Source organism: Aquila chrysaetos, chromosome 14 (assembly GCF_900496995.4).
Source record: "Aquila chrysaetos chrysaetos chromosome 14, bAquChr1.4, whole genome shotgun sequence".
Classification (NCBI taxonomy): Eukaryota; Metazoa; Chordata; class Aves; order Accipitriformes; family Accipitridae; genus Aquila; species Aquila chrysaetos.
Window position 1 is genome coordinate 33,375,053 of NC_044017.1, and position 15,952 is coordinate 33,391,004.

Sequence of the window (15,952 nt, forward strand, 5' to 3'; positions counted from 1 at the left end):
CAGAAAAGTGCCACTTCATTCTGCGTAGGTGGTACAGACAAGAGGGCAGGGCTAATCCACTAAACCTTTCCAGTCTCCTGTCTTTATCACATCGGATTCCATAAATGGGAGATGAATAGAAAGCAAACCCCTAGGAAGTACTGTGGACATACCTGAACAAAAGTGCACAGGACAAAGAAGAGAAGATTTAAAATAGATAATCCAGGAATGAGATTCTGTTCCAGCACCATAGACCCGTGGTGCTCACCGTTGGGTATCAGCATATAAATCATTAGGATTAAGACAGGGATACCAAACAGTAGGCTGCACAAGAAAGATTTCCTCCACCTGAAAAGTAGAAGCTGTAAATCCCTGGTTGTCGTACACCCCGCAGTACCCAGGCCAAACAGTGTGCTCACAGTGCAGAGCTTGGAGTATTAGTACTGTACTAACACACAGCTGTACTAACACACAGCTTGGGGATATTTGGGAAAGATCCAACACTTCAGGACAGTTTCAGTGTCTCCTACATGTTTAACAGTATAGACTTCTATCAGTTAAAAAGTGAAACTAATGAAAGTAATAAAAGTACCTGAATCAAATGGCAAATCGTAAAATTAAATACGCTTTACACAAGGATAAGCTAAAGTAAGTGGGAAGGAGCGGGGGGAGGTGAGTTACAAGAGATGATCTATACATGTTCATTAGTGAGAGAGAAAGAGAAATACTTACTGCTGTATTTCTTTTTTATGATCCAGGTTATGCGCATTTGGAACTCTTCTAGCCACGGAAGCATGAAAGCCAATTTCCTTTTTATTGAAAGGGGAGGAAAGATGAGTTAGTTTTGATTAATCTAACCATATTACTTATAACATATTTAAATGACACTACTTTTAGAAGAAATGTCAGAAAAGGACACTGTTCCATATTTAATAAATGCCAACTTCTTATTTATTTTTAGGTCCTGCCAACATGAGAGGATGTTTCAGAAAGTACTCAAAATGTGGATTGCAAAGGATTTCTTCTACCTATACATGGACAGAGTGTACAGATGCAGTAAGTGTCCAAGGTTTCTTAGGCACAGGAAGCTCCCGCTGACAGCTGGAGTTCTGCTGCCCTCCTCCTCAAGGGAAATTTATGCCCTTTCATCTCCACTGGAATAAGTATGAGAGATGGGAAATACCACAAAGGAAGGTAGAAATGTACAAGCCACGGGGCTAGTCAACCTTGAGAGCATCTCCTTAACACTACAGCTGAGTAGATACACCTGAAGTTGAAAATCAAGGTGGCTAGAATCAGTTTAAACCTGTAAAACAAAAAACTGCAGGGCAAAGCATCCCAGAAACAAATACAAGCAAAAAGCCAGTTTTGACTGACACTTCAGTGAGTCACTGCAGCATAACCACATCCCCCACAAAAAAAAACACAAAAAACCCAAAGCACACTTGCAAGCACAATACATAGAAACTTCATATCTGCATCATGAGATGCTCCTGTGGCAAGATACTCTTTATAGAACTACTCTGTCAGCCTGAACAGTCTACTAGTTAACATGTTAATCACTGCTGCCACATCAATTCTGCAGTCTAGGAGCTTTTTTCTGAGTAAATACTCTAGAACACGAATAGCTGTCCTCCTGACTACTCACTGTGTGCGCCTCATACAGTACATTCTCTTCCCTTCTGGTGGGGCAGAGAAGGAAAAAGTTTCGTCCACACCTGGGCCATGATAACAGCAGATTTTATGATCTGTGTGGTTACTGGTAAACTAGGATTTTTTTTTCCTTTAGTGGCTGTATCACAAGCTCTTTTGATTTAAAAAGTTCTTCTCTGAATAGATGTGAGAATAAATGCCAGTGTATACAGAGATGTGTAATACTTGTGGTATGAGCTGTTGCAAAACTTTTACAGCCTCTTTCACTGGCAAGAGAAAGTAGTATTTTTTTCTAAAGTATCAACACTTCACTGAAATGACTGGAAATCAGAGCCACATGATTCTACACACAGAACTGCAAGGAATGAATATATGACACTTTTACCAGATATAGATAAAAAAGGTTTCTTCTTGTAGTTTTTAGGGTGTGTTTTTAGGGTAACAACCTGGGAGATTATGCACTACTGTGGAGCACAGCAGCTTCACCACAAGAGCATAAAAACATATGGCAATAACTATGTCATCTGCAAAAGTCAGTGAAACCTCTCAAATATCAGCTGCTTTATTTCCTTTTTAACTTCACCTTATAATTGTTTATACATAAAAAAACTTCTAAAGCCTACCTCAATTATTTTTATAATATCTCGAGGTCCAGTAATCTCAGGATCAAACTGGATGTGAGCTTTGCACGTAGCAAGTGCTACTGAGGCATAGAATATGCCATTTGTTCTCATGAGTTTGGATTCAATATTGTGAACACAAGAAGCACAAGTCATCCCTGTAATCTAAAGAAAAGACAAATTTAGGTATAATTAGCCATTCCCCACATTCACCCAATATTTGTGGATGAATTTGAGACAAGGCCTCCCAATGTCACAAAGGTACTAAAGACTATTCAAGCTCTGCTGGTACTGGCCCAAGGCCTCAGCATGAAGATTTTATAGAGCTGTCTTAAATGAAACAAAGCTGAGAACATAACTATCCACTTTTATTATAAATTCTGCAACCAACAGTTATAGTCACAGCAATATATTTGTATAGCAGCACTTGTACATTGTATTAACTGTAATAGTATAGCTAATACAGTTCTACCAGCAGCTATATTAATGTTGCCAAAGTCAAACTCTGCAAGTGTAACTTCATCTTGCTTACTTAAATTTTCCTGTGGCTTCAATAAGGCACGTTCCCACTTTCTGATCTATTAGCACAACTGCAGACTGTTGTTATCTGTGTTGTAGTAGGTATATGTCAGAGAATAAAACCAGACTTTTGAAGAATCTGTCCTTTGTATAAATAATTTACTAATTTTACCCAAAGTTCTCAGACCTCTATACAAAGCCCCAGGCATTATCAACACATATTTGGTGACACATTCTCAGTTGCTCAGAGTCTGTACAGTTGACTGAAGTGCCTTCACAGAAAACTTGTTTCATTTCTCCTTGGTAAGAAAAGTCTATTCTGTGCATCCAACTACCACTTTACTTCAGCGCCTTTGGACAGGTTCTCCTAAGCCAAATTGATTTTGTCTTTTCAGCAATTAGGAAAAAAAAGTGTCACCAGCCAGAACTGACCTGCTGAAGCCACAACTCCTTAAACAAAAGCATTTGCAAGAAAATTATTCTTCCAGACCTGACTTTTCCAAAACCAACATGGAATTTCAAATACATATGACTTACAAGAAGCTCCACATTTCCTTCTGTTTCTGCATGATCTTCTATGACGGTAGCTTCAAAACCCAAATTCTGGATCAGCTGTGCTATTTCAAGAGGCTGTATGAATTCTGGCTTGTATTTTATCTCTGCTTTACCTGCCATCAGTGCTACCAACACTGAAACAATTCCTGCAGTCGCAATAATTAAAAATATTAGATAACGTAGCTCCTTTGAGGGGAAGAAAAATAAAATATTACAAGTGATTGTCAGTGAGGGCTGTAACAACTTAGAGATGTTATAAGCCTAATGATTTCTCTCTGCCTCCTTCTAGTGTTGTTCCCTAGTCACAACAGCAAAGTTTCTACTGAGATCCAGCCACACTGTGGTTCCCTTTAGCAATGACTAAAGGAACTGCAAGAGTTACACAGGGAAGGAGGTGAGTTCTGCTATGATCTAATGAGACAAAAAAGATGTTCAGAATCAATCTTTGCACTCATTGCTGCAAGCTCTACCCTGGAATCTCTAAGTTTGGAAAGCCCTAAACAAACCTCACAGTACAATGCTAGGCCTTTTTCTTTTCTTGCTTTTCCCCTTGGTGTTTTTTTCCTCTTTTTTAAAATAAAAAAACCCACCAAAATCTACATTTAGAATTGAAAAGCAAAACACAAAATTCACAGGCAAAAAAATTGTTCTGAAATGCTAATGGTTTCTTGGATTTTTAAATCAAGGCAGTGAGACCATCACTGGGAGACTGGGGGCACAAGAATCAATAATCAAAACCCTCCAAAGGTATGCCTACACAAATTAAATCACATTGCTGAGGCTCATCTGTTCATCTTCTATATCGCCAGAGGAAAGGCAGCTCCAGTCTGCAGACTTCTAACCTAATAAGCTTTGCTGTGCCTAAGCTAATATAATTACCCAGGCACTGGAGCCATGCATTTGTTTGTACCTGCTTGTGCAAATGTGCCCTGAAGGGTAAGTTTCACATCGCAAACGTGTCAGAGCTCTCAACAGCTCTGGAAGAGATGGATTGCTCTGTGAAGCAATAAGGCCCTGAAAACTAAATGAGAACCATTTCTCTGTTCTTGTCTTGAGCCTTATTTGAAATTTTTATCACATTACAACAACTTAGTGTTACAATACAAGTATGTCCATTGGGTTTGTCCACCCAGTAGGATAGTTAAATAGTGATATAGTTACATTAGCACTAAGAAAGAGCATTAAGTCTATTTAACCTCCAGATGCTGTACCACAGCCTCTTCCATTAATCGCACAGAATACGTTTTCTATCCCGTAGTCCCTTACAGACTCATTATAGGAATCTGAAATTTATTACCATCTTCTTTCTGCAAATTTCTTTCAATGGTAGACACACACGACGCACAGGTCATGCCTGTGATTTGTAAAAAACACTTTTCAGCTGTCGCTCCACTGGCCTGATTTGGCTCATCAAGGTGAGGACTGTCTGGAAGAGCATCCGAGGCACAGCCTTGGCGAGGAGGCTCTGCAGCTCGAGGCTGCATGGCAGCATTGCTGGCGTCAGGCTGGTGCCTATGTTCTCCAACGGCGGTATCTTGAATAAATGCACAACAAACTGAACAAACATTGTTTACAGCGCGATCGGATGACATAAAACTACAAGCAGGTCACCCTTATCAATCATGCAAAGTCTCTTAATTGTTTGAAAGGTGACATGGTAATCTTGGTCTCTTCATGGAAATAATATAGATTGTTACTATGTGTATAACAATATACACTCACCAGTACCACTTGCATGACTATTTAAGTCTACAGAACTGGTTTTCCACCTTCAGATGGCAAATGATTCCCTCTGATTTCAATGCCTAGACCTGACAGCTACCTACACTCAATAAAGATATATTAGTATCTAGAGGGTCCTTATCCAGCACAGACAATGCAGTCCAGCCTCACATCCATTCTGTTCCTGTCATCTATGCAGGGCTCATAGCACTTCATCTCAAACAAGGAAAAGGACAAGTTTCTCAACAGATTTCTCTTTATGGCACAATATTTACACTGCAAGTACTGCAAAACAAGTAGTAGAAGGATTTGCAGCACTCAGAAGACCTCCACACATACAGGCTTGTTGCAATCCTTTTTGTTCTTTACCAGATACTGAACAGACACCCAACAGCTCCAGCTGCATTCACAAACTGCCTCCCTTGGGCAGAGGTTTGTGTAAAGGAGCAAGAGTTGCTTCTGAACACGTTTAACACAGGGGCTCCCCTCCTCTTCCATAGATGGATCGGGAGGTCTCCCACCAACAAATTATAAACCAAACAATCATAATTAAACACCACATACAGGCTCCTCCTCATTTGCAGTAGTACCACAGATTCAGAGGGATTGGACCCATGAGAAAAATGAATAGGATGTGGTCTATTGCAATCAAACTAATTCATTCTAGGTAAGCTACATCAGTATCTCAAAGCAAATCTGTTCAGTTGAAGCAGATAAATATTGCCACATTTGAAATTCACTAGAGAGGAGATTGTGCACTATAGCAACTCTTAAACATTGAGCATGTACAAAATGTACAAACTGTTCTGCAGCTGACATGTGAAAGCACCTGCTCCCACCAAAGAGTACCTGCATTTTGGCGCTTACCTTGCTGAAAGTAAAGCTTAGTAAAGTAGGGCTAGTAAAAATACTCAAGAAATAAAGGTCAAAGGATTAGGACACTAAAGAGAGATTTTATCTAGGTAAAAAGTGGTTTTAAATGAAAGATATTTCATTAAGTGGGGTTTTTTTCTAGTATTTTGGAATGTAAATGAAAACATTTCATTTGATAGATCTACTCACAGCAGCCTGTAGACAGAGTAGGAAACCTACTTCGGTGGGTAAGAGGATCAGCTATTTGAAGGACTTTGTACCAACTTCCAAATCTTTTGGCTTCATAAAGTAACTCAACTCTTCCACTCACTAGTGCAGTTATTAAGGGCTGAAAGAAGGTGCTTCATGGCTGAAATCTCTCGCCCTTGCTAAGTGAGATCAGATCAGGCTAGTCCCGTAGAAAAGATAAGGCCAATGTGATGTTTTAAGAGTTTCTCTCCAGAAGAGAGTCTCAACGCAGATGTCGCATGGCCCAGCTTGTCACACTACCCACAGAAGAAAAAACAGTTACCTTTCAGCACAGAAGCATCAAACCCCATGTCTTCTATAGCAGCTCTTAACTCTTCTCCATTAGTGACAGCTGGATCATAATGTATGTTCCCAGTTCTGTCAGCTAGAGAAACTGCTATTTGTTGCACTCCTTGTCTCTGTGATATGGTCCCTTCTATGGACTGTACACAGGAATTGCAGGTCATGCCATCAATCCTAATAACAGCCATGCATGTCATGTCTTGCAGTGGCTCTCTGAAGAGATCGCATAGCAAAGCAGGTGATGGAGATGCTCCCTTACTAACTTCTGAACCATTTATGAGACGTACTTTAAAGTTTCCAGGTGGAAGGGACTCAATAGCTTGCTGCAGAGCTGACAGGGTAATTAAATTTGGGCTAAACTGTACAACAGCACGTTTATGCTCCAAAGACACTTTAATACTTTGTATGCCAGGAAGATCTGATATATTTCCTTCAACGTTTCTGACACAGGACTTGCAGTGCATGCCTTCTATCCGTACAGTCACTGTAGCTGTGCCACTCATCTTGGCGACTCGTGGATCCACCCCATCACTCTCAAGACTTGCTGGTGTCTCCCTGGGGTTTGCATTCTGCAGGCGCCCAAGATCGAGCACACCAAGCTTCAAAGGGGCTGATTTACTTTTAATGGTGCAGTCATACCCCAGGTTACTGATATGGCTCTTGAGGTCATCAGGCTGAATGATGTAAGGATAGTAAGCAATAATTGCTTCCTGGTTATCAAGTGACACCTTGATTTTCGCCACACCATGCAGTTTCCTAATCTTTCCTTCAATGTTGGTGACACAGGACTGGCATGTCATGCCTTCTACCCGAAGTTTAACTACTGCTTCTCTCAAGCACGACAAACTTACAGTCGCTGGCATCAGTCTCTCTTCTGCTATGTTGGCATCAAAACCCATATCCTGAATTTCTTGGCAAATCTGTTCAGGACTTATTTCTGACTGCAGATACTTTATTACAGCATTGTTCTGTTCAAGGGAGACTTTAATACTCACAATGCCCTTCACCTTGGAAATTCGGCCTTCTATCGACTGCACGCAAGATTGGCAAGTCATTCCCACAATGTTGACTGCCATGGTATGTTCTTGGGAAGATGGAGAGGGCGCTGTTTCAAAGCCGTCCTCATAGCCCATGTTGTCAAAAGCAAAATTGTGTTTCATTGTAGGCTCCAGCTCACAGCCAGGAGGAGAATCAGTGTTGGACAAAGCCTAAAGAGCAAGAAGAGAAGTAAAAATAAAATAGAAGTACCTTTAGCACTGTAAAAGCAGCAATGTTCTGCTTGTGCTCTCAAGCACATAGTAGAAGTGCTCTCAAGTCAGTCTATACTGCCAAAATGCTTCACAACATTAACTTACACTTTGAATATATTACCAGTGAGCTATGCCCACGATGATGAATCAGGCCTCTGACACTTCTTTTGAGCAGCAATTTAAAAAATATTCACTAGGGATATAAAAGTAAAATTGTCTCAATATTCCCACCCCATTCCAATCATTTAAAACGTGAGCTCTCTGCAGCCACGGTGCACTTTGATCATGCAGCCCGAGCCCTGCTCTTCGGAGCACACTGTCACCTCCAGAAAGGGTCTCAGCAGACAGCGTGCTGAATGCCTCTCCACAAGTGTCAGAAGCCGGCTCTGTTTGTGCAACCTGCTACTGCTCAGCAGGTGTTCAAACCAAACCAAACCACCCACAGAAAACAGAATCAAGAACTTCCCAAGAGCCTGAAACCAGCTGGCACAGAGAGGACCAGTTGCACGATGTCTGAAGATCTGTATGCGTGCACACATGGACTTGGGCCGCCTGCGTATATACAGATCTTTAAGTTAAAATCTATATCTGACAAGGATTTTAAAAGACACAGGCCTACATGCAGACACTTCCACTATGGTTTAGTTTCATCTACCTAAGACAGACCATATATTGAGCTGCAAGAACTCACTGGTTTGATGCAACACCAGTTTTCAGGATATAATGGCCAGTATTGAAGTAGATCAGCCAGAAGTGGACTATCTGTCAGCCAGATCACAGGCTCCACAGTATTGGGACTCTAGAGCTTAGTGCACTCTATTCAACTGAAAATGAAATATTAAAAAAAAAGCGGTAAAGGCAATGCTTCTCTCAGAACAGGTAATCAGATCACAGACTCTGTCATCAAAGGAAATTGCTGGCACCAAGTGATGAGGAAGATTGAGAAAGTGAGGGACAAGCCCCACATTGTCAGGTTTCATGGAAAGCACATCAAAATTCATGTCTGTGACTTAAGGCTGCTTTAACTATTAAAGATCTAGATGCAAGCTACTATGACAAATCTATTCTCTCACCTGCGAAGCTGCGGGCTTTCCACCATTCAATAAAGCACCTAGTGCTGGGTATTACTGCAGAGAAGGGTCACCAGATCAGGCTCAGTACTGCAAATCTTGTTCCTACCACCAAGAAGAAAACTCCCTCCTTTGTACCGCAGCGCGGATGAGAAGCATTTAGGCTGCTTATTAACACTAGACTGCATCCAGTTCATCTGATGCAGTATTCAAAATTCATTAACTTGATTTTGTTTCATGCTTAGACAACTTGGGAATAATGAGGTCTGGGGTCATGACCAAACCGGCAAAAATTTAACACGAGAAATTTGCTTTCAGCCTTCTCTGTACTGTATTTATAAGAACAGGAGGAGGAATGAGCAACTTCAACTCTTCAGCGTTACGGTGCAGCTCCTCACTATCCTGATCACAAGCTCTCCCCCCGTGTCCCCTCCCTCTCCACTTGGCCTCAAGGCTACGTGCTGGGGACGCTGGGGAAGAAGAGTCACGGGACTATCTTAGCCCCAGCATCCCCTTTTACCTCTCCTTCCCACAGGCCTGGCAGCACCTGGGGCACATGTCCCTCTCCTTGCACTTTCCTTCCCAGAAGTCACTGAAATCCCCAACATACATGGAAATGCACAGCCAGCCCCTCCTTTCAAAAAAAACTATAGTTAATCGGACCTCCCTGCAAAGGTGGTTCCCTGTTTAAGCGCACACAAAGATGACCACATGCTTATTTCCTCCTATTTGTGCCTTCCCACAGTTTAAAATAATAATATGGCCTTGTATATGGAAAAGAAGCCCATCTGAAAATGAAAACTGTCTCTCACCCACCGCATTTCAAATGCTGCTTAAACTCAGATTTGCATTTATTGTAATGTCTACTTGAATATTGTCCCTCATCTCTTCTTCCCTATCTCCTGTCCCCAGCCCTCCAAGGACACTTTGCTCGCGGTGGCCAGCTCTTCTTATCACAAACACCCGGTGAAGCGAAAATCTGCGTGCGAGTTACAGGAGCTCACCCTGCGCCTTTACTTTGGCTCGTACGACAAAGGCATTTGCCTTCTGCATCCTTTGGTGAAACAGAGCGTGAGAGATGGGCGAGACAAACATCCTCTGCTCTTCTGCCCCCATTCACCGCATTTCTGGCAGCCCCTTGCAGATGAAAACCAGGAACCATCATAGGCCTTATGTCCTCCACTGCATTCCCTCCACCCTCGCGTTCACCAACTGTCTCAGCTTCCCTAGGTACCCAGCGATATAAAAGCAATTCAAATTAAATGTATAAAAAGATTAAAGGGTATTTCTCATCCTCCAGTCTTTTGAAAAAACATAAAAGCAAGGACTGATTCTACTATTTCAATGCATTGTAAGACACAGAAACATCAAAACTTGGCCGCCGCTTTATATTTTGGATAAAAAGCTATCCCATCGTTCAGAAGAATTGGCAAAAATATTTTGTTTGTTACTTGACAAAACCAGATGTTTATGTTCTGTAGGAGAAAAATCCTTGCACACAAATTTTTAAATGAGAAGGAGAAAATTAGAGAGGGGACGTGGATACAAAAGAAATAAAATGTTTATTTCCCTTTAAAAAAAAACAACAACAAAACCACCCCACAAATGCCAAATCATTGAAGAATCTCCCCCCAAATACCAGAAATGTGCACAGGTTCAAATACAGTATTTACAAAGCCTTTAGTATTGTTTAACAGCTTCAAAAAAAAGAAGAGGCACAAACACATCTCTGCGTGTAATTGCAAGAAGGGGTGTTTCTACACTAGATCAGAGGAAAACAGCAGGTTCACATAAGGACACAAAGACAAGGCATGCAGAAATGTGCCCATAGTTTTCCTCAGGCACATGCTATGCCTCAAAAGAGGGTTTCCTGATATCAGCTAACACCCACACGTAAAATGGCATCTATGAGGCTGTACAGTAATTCAGAGACACCATCTGCAAGAGGATCAGAGAAGCAATCACTTCCAAAAATAACAAAAAAGGTGCCTAGGATTCCCAGGTGTTGCCTCTCCTGCTTGCTTCTGCCTACAGAGAAATCCTAACGAAATAATGAAAATGCAACTGACTCCACATACATATGGGAGTGTGAAAGAACCGGCCACAGTTACCGACTGTTTCGTCTCTCACACCAAAGGAAACCTGCTTATTTTTAAGGGGAGGGGTACACTGAGTCAATTACCACAATTCTTTCCCTCCCCTGTTCTGCACATGAAAGTTTCAATTCAAAATGCACAGCAGAACAAAGCTCTAGTCTGAAAGCGAAGAATCCCTACAGAAAGCAGTGTTCTGAAGCGCATTTAAACAATAGAGAAAAAAAAAAAAGAAGAAAATTAAAAGGGGACTTATTGACACAGAAGCAGAAGTAGCTGGAGAGAGCTTTAAAGGAAGCACCAGAGCTGAATGGAAAACATTCCCATCTGACAGCTCTAAACCGGACCCAAGACAAGTAGCAACTGAAACTGCTGATGTGCATGAGCGTGGCACCTGAATCCCAGCTCCCAATATGAGGATTTCAGAGCAAACGCCCCAGAATAAAGAGTAACCCTCGCTGCCCTAGACCGGAGTCGGAGCACTCATGCCTGCCCTGGGGCAAAGCAAGGCTTGGGAGCAGCAGGAAGAGGCAGAGGCTCCTGCTCCCTGTCCTGACCGCCTCCAGCCAGCAGGAAGGACATCATCCGATGGGAATATGCCCCGGGCTGGACTCACTTTTGGGGAGAGCATGGAGGTGGAGCAGGGCAGGGAGACGCTGCTGGATTGGGAGCACCAAGCCTCGAGCCCTGGCTTGACACGCAGCTCTCGGCCCTATGGCATCTGGCAGGTCCAGCGGGAAGGATGGTCGTTGTCCACGGCCTGTGTGACTGGTGGGGTAAAACCGCTCCATCAAGGGCCCCCCTCGGAGCCCTGGCATCAGGATGCCCCCCTGTCCCCTAAAATGGGCTATTTCTTTTGGGTACTCCCATTCAGAAGTGCAAAGCTCAAGGGTTTAACACAGCAGCGAGGGGATACAGAATAAATGTAAGAAAATCAACTGAACTGGGGAAGAAAACAACCCAAAGAACAAGAAACCACAGCACTGGGCGAGACCCTCCTGTACACGCACGTGGTGGGTGACCGGCATCCTGACAACAGATGCAACCCCACGGCCATAAATTCAACAAGGTTTGTGCCCTCCTCAGCTTTGCCACCCCTGGCTGGGTCCCCCTGCTCCCTCCACCCCTGTTCTCCACAGTCACCTCGTGGGGTGGCTTGTCGCCAGGACAGCCATCCCTCTCCCCGCAGACCTCCCCTTCCCAAGAGGCGCAGCCACCCCCGAAACGCCGGTGTGAAGCTCTCAGCCTCCGCGGCACAAGGCTGAGGCCGTGCCGGCTGCAGCCCGCAGCTCCCCGAGCATCACCCGCCCTGAGATCCCGCGCGGCTGCTGCTCCTCGCTGGTGCTCCAGCACGGCTCTCCCCCCGAGCCGGCACTGCCCTCCCGACCTCCTTCTCCTGGCCCCCAAGCGCCAGACTCCTCACCGCCACGTCAGGCAGTCGGCCGGCGAGGAGACAGGGCCCGTCCCGTTCAGCACCTTCCCCTCTGCCTATGCCCGTCCGCTCCGGACCTCACGGAACATCTCGCCCAGTGTCTCCGAAGGTTTTGGGCTGCTTTTCTCGCCGTACGTCCACAGGCTGAAACCAGCTATCGCCCTCTCGCCTTCGAGCACACAACCGCCGATGAATTACCTTATCTGTGTCGCTGTTTTACCTTCTACTGCCTCATTCTTTCACAACCCGCTGATTCACGGCTTTGGGCTCAGGCAGGCAGTAACACACAACTGAAAAGCCACACACTATTAATTAAATACTTCAGATGCTTTCCCTGTTTGTTATAGGCAGCCAGCGAACAACGAAACAAGGACAGAGCAGCCTCGGGAACATCAAAGGTTCCGAGTCTTCAATTTCGTGCCTGTAACAGCAGCACTTTTGAGTAGGTGGAAATGCAACCCTCGTCTTCCTTAACAAATTTCAGTGCAACTTGTCCATCCATCTTGTTAGCCCATATTGTTTAAATGTATTAGATCTTAACTGGTTGTTCTTCCTTCCCCCAAGCTTAGTGAAGATTAACAAATGTCAGTAGCTACTATTTTCACTAACTACTTGTAACACAACTTGTTCTTTTTCAAATAGTTCCTGAGTCTTAAACAAGGGGAAAACCACCCTCTCCACCTGGATATCAAGATTCAATGAAAATATTACTTTAAAGCAGCCTTTATGGTGCTTTTGTTTTCAAAATGCTGTTAGTTGCCCTAATGCTTCTGCCAAGGGACTGCTATTCCCCATCTGGGAACAGGTTTCTCTAACAATACAGAAAATGGGGAAAGATTTAGGCAGTTGCAGCTAGTCTTACTGAAATGATACCTACACCATAGTTAACAAACTTTAGAGACCTTAACAGGTACTTTTAAATTAAAGGGAGCTATATAAACCACGCTTGGTTTAGTGGGAAAGGGGAAAGCCTTGTTGTAAATGGACTGTTTCTAATTTAGAATTAAAACAAAGCAAAACACTTTGTGATGTTCTTCACGGCTCCGGTACAAGCAACACATATATCCCAGTGAACTAAATACAGAAAAGAGATCCTTTGGTAGAACAAAGTCATAGATGTCATGATTGTTTTCTAGCAAACATTTATAATATAAGAAGTAACTTGAGGCAGAAAAAGCCTTCAGGTATACTTGGTCTGTCCTGGCTGTTATTTCATTCCAAGTCTGACACTAATTATTTAAGCCATTCTAAGCATACGCAGTTTCAAAGGACACAAAATTTGTCCTGAGAGTTTCTTTTCCTTAAATATTCACAATATTCAGTGATCCAAACTACATTACTGTAATTTACATACCTTTTAGATAGCAAAACTTCTTTTTAAAATAATAAACCTTATCATGTTTTTATCAGCATTGATCTTTCTAAGTCTCTTCTCCACAAGAGTTAATCTCCAAAAATACCATAGTTATATACAACACTGAATAAAAAAAAAAAAGTTGCCACAGATGTATTATCAAGAACTTTCACTAGCATCCACTTAGTACTTATAAATAAACTACTTACCTACAATTAGGACCTTTTAATGTTTCTGCAAATTCTATTATTCCAGAGAATAACCTGGTATGAGCTGCTGTCAAACTCAAGCAATTGCAGTTCAAAAGGAGAAATATTATTATGTTTCCTTACTAAGAACACCACTCTGTATTATTAGAGGTGGGGCTGAAAAAATGCTCATCAGTTACTACTGCGTAACTCATCATTAACATCTGCTTTCAAAGATTACTTTCAGAGGATCTCCAGAGGACTTTGCATTTGTGTACTGCTTGTTATGGGGCAGGCATCCATGCTGGGGCTTGAAACAATTTAGATAAAGAAGGTTTAACCTCCTTTAATATACAACCCGTGTCCAACATGCTTTGTTTTAAATTATCCAAATCAGAAGCACCTCGTCCCTCTCAACACACACACACCGGCTCACTGACCTGTCTTTCAACTCTATGGACTTCTGGCATTCCCATGGAGCAACTCTGCAAAAGTTTCTCTTCTTTCTGCAAGTTACTGCTTGTTTTTACCGGAGATCCTGTCTTGGACTTTTCACCAATAATCAGTAGTTCAGGCACATCATGAGCTGCCTGCCGCTTACGAATAGACACCAGGGTTATGTTTTTGTTGTTTAAAGTAGCTAAACAGGACAGTTCCCCTTTCATTTTATTGTCCAGTTTTCTCTCCATTATCTTTCTGGGCTTTAAATATTGCAATGCCAAAGGAAAGCTTTACACGAGCGGTTATTCGGTGTCTTATCAGCCACACTTCTTTCAGCTACATTTACAACGGCTTGAAGAGTTCTGCCCGTCTAATCAATGTGCTCATTAGGCATTCATCACAAAATCCCAGATGTAACCTGCGATCCTTCTGTACACTGCTCGCTGCACTCGGCTACCTGCTCTTCCTGCCAGTTTAAATGCTTCCCACCAATTGGCATCCCTTGTGCTTACCGAACTGCGTTCAGCGCTGCTAATCTTTGCGCACGGCGTTGCAGCAAGCTCCGCCAAGGCTGCCTTTCACAAGCTAGTCAAACATGACCTGTGTGCAGCAAGCCAGTGCATAATTAACTCAGCCAGCCAGGCATTAGCTCCTTGTGGCCATGTGCATAATCACAGCTCCTACAAACGGCAATGCTATTCCATTTCCTTCTCCTATGAAATTACCAGGAATTTCTTGGATAAAATGTGGTCCCTTCTAACACTGAAAACGTGCCTATGATTATATCATCAGATAAGGTTCCTAGACTGAAGGTCTTTCACTAATTTAGGGCACGAGAATATTCATTCTTTGTTTCAAGAGGGGGAAAAAAAAAAAGAGTACAATATTTATACTTTTTAAAATGTGCCTCTTTACCATCAGCAAGCTTTACTAAAAAACAAACAAGCAAACAAAATTAAACCAGCAATTAGTGCCAGAAAGTAAAGAAAAAAAAAAAGAACATATTCCTTTTGGCGAACTCAGTTCCCCTTAAATCCTCTGGGCAGCTAAGGGAAGATCTAATTAGACAGCCATACATGACAGATCCCACCACTAGAAGTGCCTTGAGCCAAGCCTGAATAGATTTCTCTAGGATTGCATGCAGCAAATTCACAGCACTGTGCTAACTTGGTGAGTGGGATCTCTAGTTCCCTAAGCCCACAGTAGCACAGTCCACTTCTAAAGACACCCCTGAACAGGGACACCTAAAGAACAGCCATGCAAGGAATTTATATAATATAGTTGATGTGTCATTGATTCACACCCTCCCTGGCTATGCAGTGACCTCACCACACAGGCAAGCCTTAAAATAATTGTTTTATGTTTAATCAGAATCTCTTGGACTTGTTGGAAAAAGTCACCAAAATTACTCCTATGCAAAAGTTAGCACACAGGGTCAAAACCTCAGCAGACCTCTATCATGTCACAAAAACCTGAGGGAATAGATGATAGATACTCTACCTGTCTGGCAGGACAAATTCAGATTCTTTCTACTTCCAAAAGCAGAGGTACATCCTTCACACCCCTGCCACAAATACAGTGGTCCAGAAAGCCACCATGCAGGGCATTAGCATCCTGGCTTGTCTTCCTGTCATAACTTCCCACAAAGATGAATCCTCCGCTCCACTCACAC

At 42.7% G+C, this 15,952-nt stretch overlaps 1 protein-coding gene across 8 annotated transcripts in view; it reads right to left on the minus strand.

Annotated features, from left to right (window-relative positions):
• Nucleotides 1-15,952, minus strand: part of ATP7B (ATPase copper transporting beta) — a 45,628-nt gene that overhangs the window by 18,243 nt on the left and 11,433 nt on the right. For 6 of the 8 annotated variants that reach the window (XM_030036577.2, XM_030036573.2, XM_030036572.2 and 3 more), the window contains 6 exons: nt 6,433-7,660; nt 4,624-4,860; nt 3,309-3,472; nt 2,256-2,417; nt 712-788; nt 153-327 (listed from right to left, as the gene is read on the minus strand). In XM_030036577.2, coding sequence (XP_029892437.1) covers nt 153-327; nt 712-788; nt 2,256-2,417; nt 3,309-3,472; nt 4,624-4,860; nt 6,433-7,660 — 2,043 coding nt within the window. Of the gene's footprint in view, nt 1-152; nt 328-711; nt 789-2,255; nt 2,418-3,308; nt 3,473-4,623; nt 4,861-6,432; nt 7,661-14,279; nt 14,736-15,952 lie in introns of those variants that run through there. The other 2 variants (XM_030036574.2, XM_030036576.2) reach the window with 2 other exon arrangements.